The 14,123-nt window shown below is 42.7% G+C and overlaps 1 protein-coding gene across 12 annotated transcripts in view; it reads right to left on the reverse strand.

Annotated features, from left to right (window-relative positions):
- Positions 1 to 14,123, reverse strand: part of DLG2 (discs large MAGUK scaffold protein 2) — a 652,065-nt gene that overhangs the window by 241,720 nt on the left and 396,222 nt on the right. For 6 of the 12 annotated variants that reach the window (XM_085889199.1, XM_085889200.1, XM_085889205.1 and 3 more), the window contains one exon: positions 2,585 to 2,635. In XM_085889199.1, the coding sequence (XP_085745325.1) occupies positions 2,585 to 2,635 (51 nt within the window). Of the gene's footprint in view, positions 1 to 2,584; positions 2,636 to 5,968; positions 6,657 to 14,123 lie in introns of those variants that run through there. The other 6 variants (XM_085889202.1, XM_085889201.1, XR_015060299.1 and 3 more) reach the window with 5 other exon arrangements.

A 14,123-nucleotide genomic window follows, 5' to 3' on the forward strand; every position in this document is an offset into this window, starting at 1 on the left:
CAGTAGTCCCTTGAAAGAAGGTGGCCTTTACATTTGTGAACCCATTGGCCACCCTTGGGCAAGGTGTCCTAGCCCATTTTAGCCTCCAAATCAGGGATGTATGTGAAGCAATGGGAGCAGGTGTTTTGCAGGCCATGCAGGAAGCTGACATATATCGCCAGTAATGGCTATATGGCCTTGAAGCTAGGCAGATAATTATCTTTTGGAGAACAATGGCTTGGATCATCCTTCTGGTATAGAAACTGCACGGAAGAAGGCAATGGCCAACCACTTCCGTACATGCCAAGAAAACAATCATGATCAGAAATCTAAGAGAATAAGCTATGGTGCCGGATGATGAGTCCCCCCCCCACCCCTCCCCAGGTTTGAAAGCACCAAAATGCTGACTGGGGAAGGGCAAAGTGCTTTGATGAGAAGGACTGGCAGTTATGATGGGACTGTGTCAGTTAAAAGCTATGTGTTTTGGCCAGTAAGCATCAGTTGTGGTATTTGTGGGTAAGCATTAATAAATGCCTATAAATGAACGATAAAAATTATATGTTGTTGTTGTTGTTGCATGAATCAGTGAATTGTAAACTGCTTCATGTAATGAGCTCATTTTGACTGTGGATGACAGTATTGTACTGTAAACTGCCTGGTGAGATTCGTGATGATGCTGGAATGTCTTGAGACCAAAATTCCAGAATAGACGAGAATCACATTTGCTGGAATCACATTTGCTGGAATCACATTTGCTGGAAGGCGCGGGATCATTCTGTGTTGCTATATAAATCCGTAAGAGGGAAATGTAGAGAGATGGGTGACATGTGACGAGATATTTGCTATGATCATCCGCATGCTCGATTTAACTTTGATGAGTGATTGAAGGGTTAATGTTCAGTGTGGTTGTTAACATGTGGAGCTGATTATTATCAGGTTGATTAAAACTCATTAAGATTGTGTATCGGGAAAGAATACCTTTGAGCTTTTCAATCATCTGAAATGGGCCAGCGCACGAGAGAGACTGACGCAACAGGACTTGATCGTTCGACAGCCCTGGCGGACGAGGTGAACATGCGTGAGTTGAGCCGGCAGTGCAGGGACACTGGGCGGAAACAACTTCAACGTGGGAATTGGAGTTGGACATTGTATGTAAGGGTGAACTTCCTCATTTGACTTTGTATCTGTTTATTTGAAATACAAGTTTCAAAAACATTATGCTATTGATGTGGTCACTGTAACATCACTCAGAAGTCACAGACCCAAGCTGACAAAGATCCATTTGATTGGTAGCCGACCTGTATGATCGTTAATACTCGTGAAGTGCAAATTTTGAGTTGCAGTTGTTAGATAACGAGCTGGGTTCGGCACCACGAACAACATACAGACACCAACGGGAAGGAAACCCCAAGGTGTATACCCCCAACAGACTAGATCAAACCCGCAAGGAAATCCAGTCGCTGTGGTTGCCAGAACTGGAAGTCGAACTCTGAGCTTCTCAAAGGTTCACAAAATTGGAACATGGAATGTAAGGTCAATGAATCATGGAAAGTTTGATGTTATAAAGAGAGAAATGGAGAGCACAAGAACTGAAATTTTGGGGATAAGTGAACTTAGATGGACTGGTTTGGGGCAGTTTCAATCTGACAATTACAAATTGTTCTTTTCTGCTCATGAAACCTGTAAAATAATTGAAGTGGCCGTGATTTGCAATAATTAGATGGCAGGGTTAGTACTGGAATATAACCCAGTCATCGATAGGTTAATATCATTGAGGTTGAAAAGACATCCATTTTACACCACCATCATTCAGATATACAGTATGCTCCAAATTCTGCAGCAGATGAAGAAAATGTGGAGAAGTTTCATGGAAAGTTGAAGGAACTGGTAGAACAGGTGCCTAAAGGAGATGTTTTCATGATTATGGGAGACTGGAATGCAGAAATTAGAGAAGCAGGAGCACCAGGGATTGCAGGAAAGCACAGACTTGGTATCCTAGATGAGTTCTGTGTGAAAAAGGAGCTCATTATTGCAAATATAATGGTTTAAACAACCAAAGCGCATACTTTACACATGGACCTCACCTGATGGGCAACATATAAATCAGACTGACTACATTCAAATCAACAGAAGATGAAGTGCGATGCCATCTACCAATACTATGACAGGTGCAGACCGTGGGACAGATCACAAACTTCTTGTGGCCATTGAATGAAAAAGGTCATACATATTCCAGATAATGAGGGAGGTGAATTGGAAACAAGACACCATTTGGTCATCAACTCGAAAAAGTTCCCCAGGGGTGAGGAACGTAGTAAACAAAAATAATTGAAATCAGATAAGCGGTTTTCCATTTATTACAAAAAACTTTTTTTCATCCATTCTTTGTATAGTCAAAACTTTGTATAGTCATCCATTCTCTCAAATATATATCTTCCATGGTCAAGGAAAAGGAGAATAAACTCTTTCTTATTGAGTCTCCTAATCACAACCAATAAACAATCTAATCAATCCATGATGATATATACGACCCACATCCACCCTCTTCCACATTTGATCTAATATTTGGCCACGACACATAATGCGCCAACTATCCAGGACTTACGTAAGGTGATTCCAGCGAGTCTGCATTGACGATAACAGGGGGAGGATTGCCCTAGGATGGGTTTAAAGGAAGACAGATAAAAGAACAGTATTAAATGATAAGTTATACACTGCAGATATAAAAGTTCACTGAACATTTTTACCTGATTTGCTGCGGTGAACAATAATCTGGAAAAAAGACAACAACAATCTGCACCATTTTAAATCAGCATAGACTCGGTTAGTATTCCACAATCATTAATCGACTTTGTCTACAATATTGGTTGGAAGGAAAATTATGATGGTGCATTGTTTATGATGCAAGGGTTATGACACTGTAGAGCTAGCGATATGGTATGCCTAAAAATCGGCTGCTGATATGCACGTTGCAGAAGGAACAAAGGAAAGTCAAATGGACACCACTTTGATGGCCCTTTAAACGATGTGTCTGAAGCTATAGAACTCGCTTCCGACCGAACGATTTTAAGTTAGGTCATACAGAGAAAGAGCTCAGAGGGGAGTGGGTTGTGAAGAGCGTCTCTTCACAGATCTCTTTAGGGGCCATCCAAAATTATCAACATTTCCACAGTACTACAAAGTGCAGCACCTTTCAAGACCCCCCTCCATCCCCCAAATGAGCTATTTTCAACTTTTTGTTTTCAGGAAAAAAAAAATGGAATCGGATTTTTCAAATCAAAACAAGAAAAGAATGTTGTTAGATTTTTTTTATTATGAGTCAAAACAAGATTTTATTCTGTACCGTCACTTTTTTGCATTCATGGGTGATATTTTTATTCTCCAATGGACCATTTCACTTAAAAGTTTTCAAATTTCAAACCTTAATCATTTGAGCTGCACCACACTTACCAGGCAGATATTATAATGTACACACACGTGCATTGATGAAATGCTTGTAGACATTTATGGGGTTTTTATGAACGGCTGTGGATAATTTTAGAATGTTTTTCACAATCTCTGCGAACTCATCAAGCAAAGAGTGGGGTGCCATTTTGTTTTATATGATGGCGTTCACGAAGAACACATACCCTGTCTATGTGTGATAGCAAAGCAGCTGTGCATAGTTTTAAGGAATGGTCGAATGCACTGTCAAGTCAAAGGTCAAGAGAGTGCGCACACTCATCGAAAACTCTATATATGATGTAATGCACGCACAACAAAGGTAATACAGGGTGGGGCATTTATATCTGACACATTTGCAATGTTTCTTGCCAGAAACAGTCTTGGCATAACTAATTATTGTTTTCTTTGTTTTACAGATAATACTTGAAAGTTTTTAATGATGGAGCACTTTAAATGCAATGAGCATTTATTTTCTATTTTGTTTAAATGCAATGAGCATGCCAATTTCACAAACAAAGTCATCATGACAGATGAGGGACACTTTGATTTGTCAGATTTAACTCCACCACATTTCTTCCGATGGGGAATTCTGAAGAACAAAGTTTCTAAGGAACATCCAACATCGATCGATGAATTGAAGGCAAACATCACTGCAACCATCCGCTCTATTGATCACGAGACATTGCTTGCGGTAATGAACAATATGATGATCCGCTGTCATGAATGCACGAATTCGAAGGGGGCCCATTTGTCTGATGTAATTTTTAAGAAATAAAGAATCAACATTGATTGCAAAAATTTAAAGTATGTGCCTATGTCATATAGAAATTTTATTTTATTTAGTTTAGAAACAAAAAAGTTATAAGGATAATAAAACCGTCGGATATAAATGCCCCAACCTGTACAAAGGATAGCACGATCACTGCATGGACATCAAATCACAGCATGGCAGGGTGCGAAGTGAGGCATGCCATGTCGGTATAATGCGTATGGTGATTTCGTTCAAACTAAAGGCTCGGCGTGAGGCCCGGTGTCACCATGATGCAAGATGTTTGAGTTCATTTACTCCATTTTATTGATCTGGGTGTTTTGCCTTTGGTTTATATTTTGAAGTCAATTGTCAGTGTAAAATCGACATATTCAAAGAGCATTTAAAGTCGGACAGTAGTAGAAACCCCCTGCCCCTTCCTTTTCTAATCCTTTGTACAAGAAAAATGTTGATAATTATAAATCGGCCCCTCATGGGGTGCTACTCTGGAGATGTCATGCTGGCAGGATGGCCTATAGGTATCCACACTCACATCTAAGATGCTGTCTAGCCTGGGTTTGAATCTTGACACAGCCATAAATTGTGATCCCCATGTTCCACAGGCAGGACATTGAACTGGGCATCCCATCTGCCAGCATTAGTTGGTGGATGTTAAATATCCCACAGTGTTCTCCGTGAAGGGTATGTGACCGAGCTATCGTTCACCTTGGTCACCCTGGCCAAATTCCAAATTCCTGCCCTAACCTACATAGGGCGTTGCATCAGCGACACAACCATGCCCTCAGCCAATGATGCTACCCCGCAGCCTTGCATGCGCTGGATACCAAAGAAGAAGAAAATGGATTTGTGAGTGAGAAAAACAAAGCAAACATTCTGCAAGAACCATGTACAAACTCCTGAAAAAAACAAATTAAATTGCAAAAGCTAATATTAATGATAATAATCATAACTGCACTGTTATACTAATAGTAATTTCAATTGGTCATGAAGGTGTGTCCAACTGAATATTCCAATGACATCATTCATATCGAAACGAAACAGTTTTAATTTGCAAGCAAATGTTTTTGAAATATACGATGCATATTTTTATGATGCCGCAGCACTTTTGGGTTGGTTGATTTCAAAAGATAAATTTAAGGATCCATCCACTGGGACCATACTCTCTGCAGAGCGTTGGTGCTGCCTAAGCAGTCTCCTTGGCTATTGGGTACAATTCTGGACGGGTCGCCACTCCGACACAGGATACCAGCATGCTGGCACTCATTTTGCCAACCTCGGAAGGATGACAGGCAGAGTCAACCCCACCTGGTATTAATTCAACAGCCGAGTGGGATTTGAACTCAGGATCCTCGGATCCTAAGCCCACCACCCTAACCATTAAGCCAACACCAGGCATAATTTAAGGATAATAATAAGTAAAACAAATAAAACCAGTTGTGTAGGTGCGTCCTATTGATAATTGTAATATTCAATTCCTTATAAAAAAAAAACCAAGCAGTGTTCATTTACAAGCAAATGTTTTCGAAAATAATTTTGCATCTTTTATTATTCGGGTTTACAGGCATGAGTTCGGCCAACCAGGTCAACTCCATGCTTTCATTGGAGCAAGCATTTGTTGGCACCACCTGGGGACCAGTTAAATGATGATGACAATAAGACAAAATATTTATGTTAAGAAGACCATGAGACTTTCACAATAGCCTTTACTCAACTGTTATCCTTGACCCAAGCCACCAGTTATCCCAACCCCATCCTTTTCCAAACAGTTCTAGTTACCTGCACACCATAACATTCCTCAAAGCAGCTCCGACCCACGTCGACAGCACTATGTCGACGTGCAAGACCAGCCAAGATTGCACGCCATGCAGAACTGCCTCCCTGAGATCCCCAAAAACTGCTGCCAGAGACAGCTTCCAGCGACCCTCGTTTTCTTTCCTCCACGGGGCCCAGTGATGCCGTTCCCTCAAGCACGGGGACGTTCCCGACACCTTTTTTGGTCTGCATGCTCGAGGTGCTCAATCGAAGCGTTAAACTCCTGGCAACCTCACAGAGGGAGCCTTTCGCACCAAATGCATCTCTCACTCCTTCATCAAACCTTCTGCGAACCTCCTGATCCGTAATATTCTGGAGGGAGCCGTGCACACGATCGGGGGCTGACCTGCGTTTTCCTCTGGCCCCATTCAGCCGTTCCGCAGAAAAATCGAATGAGCTTCGTTTCCCAATAATGGGAAGCTTCAAACTATCAGATGTGTCACAAAGTGTCGTTCCTGGCAAGCTCTGGCGGCGAGCACGTGCCGTCATCACCGTGGAGTTGTTCATGATGATGTAATTCATTTTGTCAACCCTGACAATGTCAACAGCAGGACAGACCACAACTGTCCACCCAAAGCACTAAATATCTTGCACCTTACGATTCCTGAAAAAGGAAGTCACAGCCTGAATGGCAAACTGCAGTTCAATCGTCTGATCATACAACCACCGCTGGAAAAGCAGAGAGGCAGGGCTGTTGTTTTTAACCTGGCTCTGTCACTAGGCCCTCTGATCTTGGCTCTTGGCAACAGGGCAAGCAGCCAATGTCAATGGTGAGGAGTGAGGTTCAGAGAAGAGGAGTGGATAGGTTGGGGGGTGGGAGTGGTTGAAATGGAACAGAATTTAGGAGGGTATACTCAGGGAAACAGCATTGCTATTGTTAGTGGGAGATTCTATTGAAATGGTATCAGCTATGATATCCAAAAATCATCACACACTTTAGAAAAGTCATTAGTGAAGGGAAAAAAAGTGTGAAAGTAAAATGCAAGTGAACCAGAGTTAACCTAGCAATAAAGCTACTGATGACATTGGTATGGAGGCTTTAAGCGACGTACTTCAGAGGCAAGGAATTGCACAAATGAGTGCACTGTTCTTTGAAGGGACCATTAAGCCAGCTGTTCCATCTGCTAGCATTCGCTGGGGAACGTTAAAGACCCCACAGTACCTTTGCGGAAAGCGCAATCCATTGAGTGCCGGCACTCTGGCCAAATTCCAAATTCCTACTTGAACCTACGAGAGCACAGGCCAAGTGGCACGGCAACACCTCAGTAAGGATTCAACCAGCAGAACAAATTAATGATTGAATCCCAGTCAAATATGCATCAGATAGATAGGAAATTAAATAAAACATGATGCATATTTTATTTCATGTCTATCAAATGTACAAACATATCTTTCTTGCTTTTTTACATTAAGCCAAGGCTCGTAGTCGAGGTTGTAAATAAATAATCCACAGGACATGGACATTAGTCGACATCGGTGTGCTTTTATGTGAATGCGGGTTTCCTTTCATTATGAGCCAGAGGTTCAGGTGGGATTGTAAACAGGACAATCCATATTTCAAGTTGTGATCACCATGAGACACTTGTGGAATGGGGTCATGCAGAATTATGATGTTGTACAAAGCCGTGGTTATCGATACGATATAATCTGTCGTTTACCATTCAGGGAGACTCCTGAGGTTGATACGACAGTTCCAAAAGGAAAAGAAAGATGGTCAATGCAATGACAGAATAGTTCAGGTAATTGGGAATTTGACCAGGAAGTCAGCCGCAATGCCAACATTTTCATGATACAATGAAAAAAAAATTAATTTCAATGGGGAAGTGCTAGCAGACAGGATTATGGGCGTGTTGTTCGCTCTGAAAGTTGATGTTCTCCATGAAAGTTGGTGTGGTCCCCTTTTTCCAGTTTTACTTCGATATGCTTCCATCGGATATTCAATTCAGAACGAGCAGTTCATCGGCAAGCAGGCGAACATCTTGGTACTTGCTCATCTAATGAATACTCTTGTTTTTCATTTTCTGCATCTCCTAATTAATATCTCAGCTAGTAGCATGCTTGCTTCTGACCGAATGACAGTCCACTAAATTTCTGATTCATAGCATAGCTACCAGAACCCGAAGAAGACCGATGCAGAAATTGGTTCAAAGTGGCCAAAAAAAGCCTAATGATAGCAATGGTGCTTCGTGCGGTTCCGATGGTCAAACTAGAAACAAGGCCAAACCAGACCAACTGGCAAATTATACATACAGGTGCACATCAGGGATGGGTAGTCTCATTTTGAACTCACATGGAACGTAGTTCTGGGGAGCTTATGAGATGGCATATCGTCCATCCGTCCGTCCGTCCGTTCGTCCGTCTGTCCGTCCATCTACAAATACTTGCAACTTCTTCTTTGAAACTACACATACGAATCAATGAAGCTTTACTACAAAATTCATCACCATGTATGTCCAAAAGTTTGTTCATGCCATTCAAAAAAATCTGCCCATAAGAGGGTCTTTGGGGGTAGCCCCCCTAAAGAGGTATTTGTTTTCTTCTCAGAAACGACACACACAATTCTGTTGAAGCTTGACTCCAACCTTCATCACCCTTGATGTACCAAAGTTTGTTCATAACATTTTTAAAAATCAGGGTCTAAGGAGTGTAAGAGTGGGGGGAGGGAGGGGGGTTGCCCCCATCCATCTATTGGGACCATACTCTGTACAGAGCGTTGGTGCTGCCTTAGCAGTCTCCTGGGCTACTGGACACAATCCTGAACAGGTCACTACTCTGCCACAGGATACCAGCATGCTGGCACTCATTTTGCCGACTTTGGAAAGATGACAGGCAGAGTCAACCCCACCTGGTATTAACTCAACAGCCGAGTGGGATTTAAACTCAGGATTCTAGGATCCCAAGCCCATCACCAGAACCATTAAGCCAACAACCTGCATGTTGCCCCCCCCCCCAAACTTGTATTTCCTTTCTTCTCCATAACCACACACACAATTCCGATGAAACATGACCACAACCTGTGATGTACCAAAGTTTGTTCATGCTATTTAATAAATCAGGGTCTAAGATGGTTTCCAGGAGAGTGGGGGGGGGGGGGGTGGGTTGTTGCCCCACAAAGTAGGTATTTGCTTTCTTCTTAGAAACTACACATGATGAAACTTGACCACAACCTTCATCAACAGTGATGTACCAAAGTGTATCAACTGCATAAAAATCTGTGCTCATTAAGGGGGTCTGTGGAGGATTGGGGGGGGGGAGTTGATCCCCCCAAATAGGTATATGCTGGCTCCTCCGAAATTACACACATGATTTCGATGAAGCATGGCCATACATTCATCACCTGTGATGGACCAAAGTGTATCGACCACATCAAAATTTATGCTCATTAATGGGGTCTACGGGGAGAGTTTTGACCCCCCAAAATAGGTATTTGCTCTCTTCTCTGAAACTCCACACACGATTTTGATGAAACTTGACCACAACATTCTTCAACCATGATTTACCAGTGTCACGGCCACATCAAAATCTGCACCCTTTAAGGGGGTTTACGGGGGGGGAGGGGGACGTTTGACCCCCCAAAATAGGTATTTGCTCTCTTCTCGGAAACGACACACATGATTTCGATGAAATTTGATTGCAAACTTCAACACTCGTGATGTGCCAAATTTTATTGACTGCATCAAACTCCACGCTCATTAAGGGGGTCTACGGGAGGGCTTTTTACCCCCAAAAATAGGTATTTGCTCTCCTCTCGGAAACTACACACATGATTTCATGAAACATGACCACAACCTTCATCATCCATGGTGTACTAAGTTTGTTTACGGCATCAAAATATTGAGGGTCGAAGGTGGTCTGTGGGGGGGGGGGGGGTTGAATGACTGTTGCTCCTGATCCAGGTGAGCTTTCAGAACAGGTGGTCCTATTTTTGGCAAAGGCACTTACTTTCACAGTTGCACGAAAAACACACAGGGCAAACTAGAATGGTACTCGGTCGAGCGCATACCTCCGCCAGAATGAAAAGTTTATGTTTTATGTCCCACTGATAGGCCGGATCTGCATCCGGACCTTAACCAAAATCTAATCCGTTTCTTGTCATCACTTACCCAACTCATCCACCAAGATTTGTCATAATCTATCCACAACTTTTTGAGATATCGTGCTATATACAGCATCATTTTTGGCCCTATCTCTCAATTGTGAAGAATTCCTTTAAAAATTCGAGTATCTGGATGCAGATCTTCACTGATATTGGATTTATTTGGCCTTGTCTAACACCCAACCTGTTCACCAAGGTTTGTCTGAATCCATAGATAACGTTTTGAGATATCATGCTATATATCATTTTTGGCCCTATCTCTCAATGGTGAAAAAGATCACTTCGAAATTTTCGTATCCAGATCCGGACGTTCGCCAGAATCGCATCAATCCATTCCTTGTCACACAAACAACCTGTCCACCAAGTGTTGTCCAAATCCAGCCATACCTTTTTGAGATATCCTGCTCACAGACAGAAAGACAAACAAACAGACAAACAGGGGTGAAAGCATAATCTCCATCTTCCTTCGGTGGCAGACGTAATGATAATGTGGCAAATACAGTATTTAACTGTCCTCGAGTTAGTGTTCATTTGATGATTAAACTTTGGCGGAGTATGATCAAACGCTTTCGTTTTGATGATTCAACCATTATCGAGTCAGTGTTCTGAATTTGATGCTGTGATGACAGATGATGCAGTGAGTGCATTGAATACATATATATGTATGTATACATGTGCGATGCATTCCAATGTAGGAAGTGACTCACTGCAGTAAACTGAAGCAGCACAGTGATTTAATGCAGGGTGCTTGCAAGAGCTGTATTCATATGTAGAGTGGAAGTTCTTTCTTTGCAGGAAAGCATGATTCAGAAATCACGACTGTGGGTTCAGCCAACAATGGCTTACATAAGGACTGATGAATGAGCTGAGTCATTTCACTTTTGTTGCATTTCTCACACCCAAGCTGCAATGCCAAAATAATTTCCTCTTGCTCGAACTAGCGATGATGAAACATTGACAGAAAAAGGCTTCTCCATGAACTTTACAAATGTTCATGTTCTATTACGTTCTCTGATATGCATTTGTGTTGGTACTTGATTTTCTCTTCATGGACTACAAGGCTCCTCGAAAAGCAAAGCTCTTGACTTGACAAATAAGTTGAAAAATTTGCAACAATGTGACTCGTATGGACAGATGCAGGAATCGAGTCAGCAAACTTAATCATGAGCAATATTATTTGTACATTATTACAACTTCAGACTCACCAGCAGAAGAAGAAAATACATAAAGCTGGATAAGAACCAATCAGACTCGAATCTTAAAAAGGCGGATCAAATCGTAACTCGCTGGAGTACTACCGTCCTCGATAAGTTACAGATGCTGCCAAGACACACCTTTTACTCCTATATGTAAGGCAATCCAAATCTCTCAACATCATTGACATCTCCCACAAAGACACAGGCACAAGAAGCTTGGTGTTGGCTTAACGGTTAACTTAGTGGTTAAGGTGGCTGACTTATAGATCTTAGGGTCTCGAGTTCAAGTCCCTGTTGTTGTGTTGAATTAACAAGAGGTGGGGTAGACAGTTGACTCAGGCTGTCATCCTTCTGAGGCTTGCAAAATGAGTACCAGTGTAATAGTAATTGAGAGCACTGTATCAGTGGCACAGCTCTGCCCCCAGAAAATGATGCAATCAGCAACCATAAGGTGCGCATGATAGCGAGCTAACAGGCACAAGGACTGTTGCTCTCTCATCATGAACAGCTTTGCCAGTGTTTCCATTTCCCGTCACCTCTCATCCCGTCTCCCCCATCTGCTCTTGCAAAGATGCATGCATTCTTCCAGTAACCATCTCTTTGTAAATAGTCCAAAATCCAGGGTTACTGGTAACTTCCGCTCCTTTATTCCTCTTTTCTCACCCATGTGGAATTGCCTCCCCCGAGTCAGTGCAATCCCACTCTTCCCTCCAGGATTTAAACGCGGTAGTACACCACCATCTCATGCTATCCTTAATCATTACCAATGATCTTTCATACCTTCGTTAACCTTAGAGCACTCACCATTTTGACTGCAAGTTAAGATCAATCCCCCTGCCGTTAATCTATCTACCTGCTTGTTTGTATCCGGTTGCTTCCTCATCGACACGTAGCTATCCTTCCCTGCAATGCCACCTTTCCTTTCCACAAGCCTCCATCATATGTTGGAAGTAAAAATATTTTTTTGAATCACGAGTACCAAATTGGTTTCACACATTTATTGAGTAACACAATGGCAGACTAACAGTGCGGCACCACCATGAATTCCATCAACAAGCTCCACTATTAAAATTAAGGAACAGGTACATCCCGTGCCAAAAAATAAATATCTGTGTGGTTGTGTTTGGCTAAATCGCTAAGCTCTTTCCCCACATGCATCTTCACTTCATTTGTCTCTGTTTAACCCCTCCAACTCATCTCACCGCCCCCCACCTAAACCTCCTCTCAAATCTAATATATTACACAATTCCGAACAAGTCCTTTCCCTTAACACCCCACGCATCTCCGTGTGCTGCTCTGTCCCTATCCCAGCTACCTTCGTCATCAGTTTTATTTGTGCAAGAAAACGCATTGTGGTCAAGAGGCAGAGTGTCAGGACCTCTTGAATACAAGGTTGTTGGGTAGTTTCTGACGTATTAGGGTGTCCTGAGGTAGTAACTGCATGATGCCACGTTGTCATCATTAAGCAGTTCTTTTTGCGGGCATGGACCTAAACCACGAGAAAAAAAAACAAATTGTCAAGGCTCGTAGAAGAGCAAGAACAGAGAACAGATCAGGATGCAACAAAACAAAAACAACAGTACAGAGAGGGGGAGGGTATAAGCTGAGTTGAAGGACAAAATAGAGGGAGACTTGGTCAAAACAATGGGTGTGGGGTGGGGGAGGGATGAATGAGGATTAGGGGAGAATGCATGGGATGGACAAGATGGATCCAGAAGGAAACTCTCAGGAAGGAAAAACTTGAAATTTGGAAGGAGGTGGTTTGGAGGAGATGGGTTAATGGGGGTAGAAACGATTATGGTTTTGGATGGGAGGGTGATCTCAGATGGTAGTGAACAGCTGCCTTGAAGCCCTGGAGGGAAGAATGACATTGGAGAGACATGGAGTGACCTTGTCTGAAACCAAATTGGTGATCTGAGATGAGGTTGTTGGAGAAAAGTAAGGATTTCACATCAACTGTGATGATGGATTCAATGCAGAGCGAGGATGTGCAATAGCAGCAGAGGAGGTGTTTAGGATGTGTGAGCTGATGCCGTCCTGTCCAGTAGCAGAGTCAGAGTCGATGGTTGGAAGAACCTTCTCCACCTTCTCAGGTGCAAAAGACACAGTCCAGAAATAGTTGGGTAAGACTGAGAAGGGTGGGTACAGAGAGGGGTTGGGGACACAATATTTGGAAGCAAATGCAGAATTGAGGCATTGAGGCTTCTCACGAGCGGAGTCGGCTGTGATGCTATTCGAAAAGAGGGAAGGGATGGAAGGGAAGCATGCTCTAGAGACAATTAACAAGGTGCCACCAGGATTTAGAGGAGGGAGCCGAGATTGAAAGTTCAATCTTGAGGTTGGACAGATGTTCTTTTCTCGCTCTCCTGAGAGTGGACACAAACTTGTTGCAGCCTTTTTGGAATGCAATGAGATTGTCGTAGGGTTGAATTTGCCTTCCAAGAAGAGAAGGAATGTTGGTTCAGAACAACTGCCTCACCACAGGATTCAGTGTACCATGGGTGGGAATAAGGGTGGGATCATTGATGATGAGATGGGATGAAGAGGAATCTCTGTCATCAAAAAAAGCAGGTATCTGTGGAAGAATTTCCAGGCTGAGTAAACATCAGGGGCAGTAGATATAGGAGACCAGTCCTGAAGAGAGAAGGCTGCTTGCAGTCCTTGCCAATCTGCCCGAGTGAACTGCCAGACTCGTCGGTGCTGAGGTTGCTCTCTAAGAATATCCAAAGAGATGTTGACTTTCACAAGCAGATGAACAGATGAAACAACTGGAGAAGAGGAAGAGCAAGAGACATTTGCAGGGAAGTTTGTCATCACCAAGTCCATA

This window comes from Eptatretus burgeri, chromosome 7, assembly GCF_056783735.1.
Source record: "Eptatretus burgeri isolate ZD-2024b chromosome 7, Ebu_testis_v1, whole genome shotgun sequence".
Taxonomy (NCBI): Eukaryota; Metazoa; Chordata; class Myxini; order Myxiniformes; family Myxinidae; genus Eptatretus; species Eptatretus burgeri.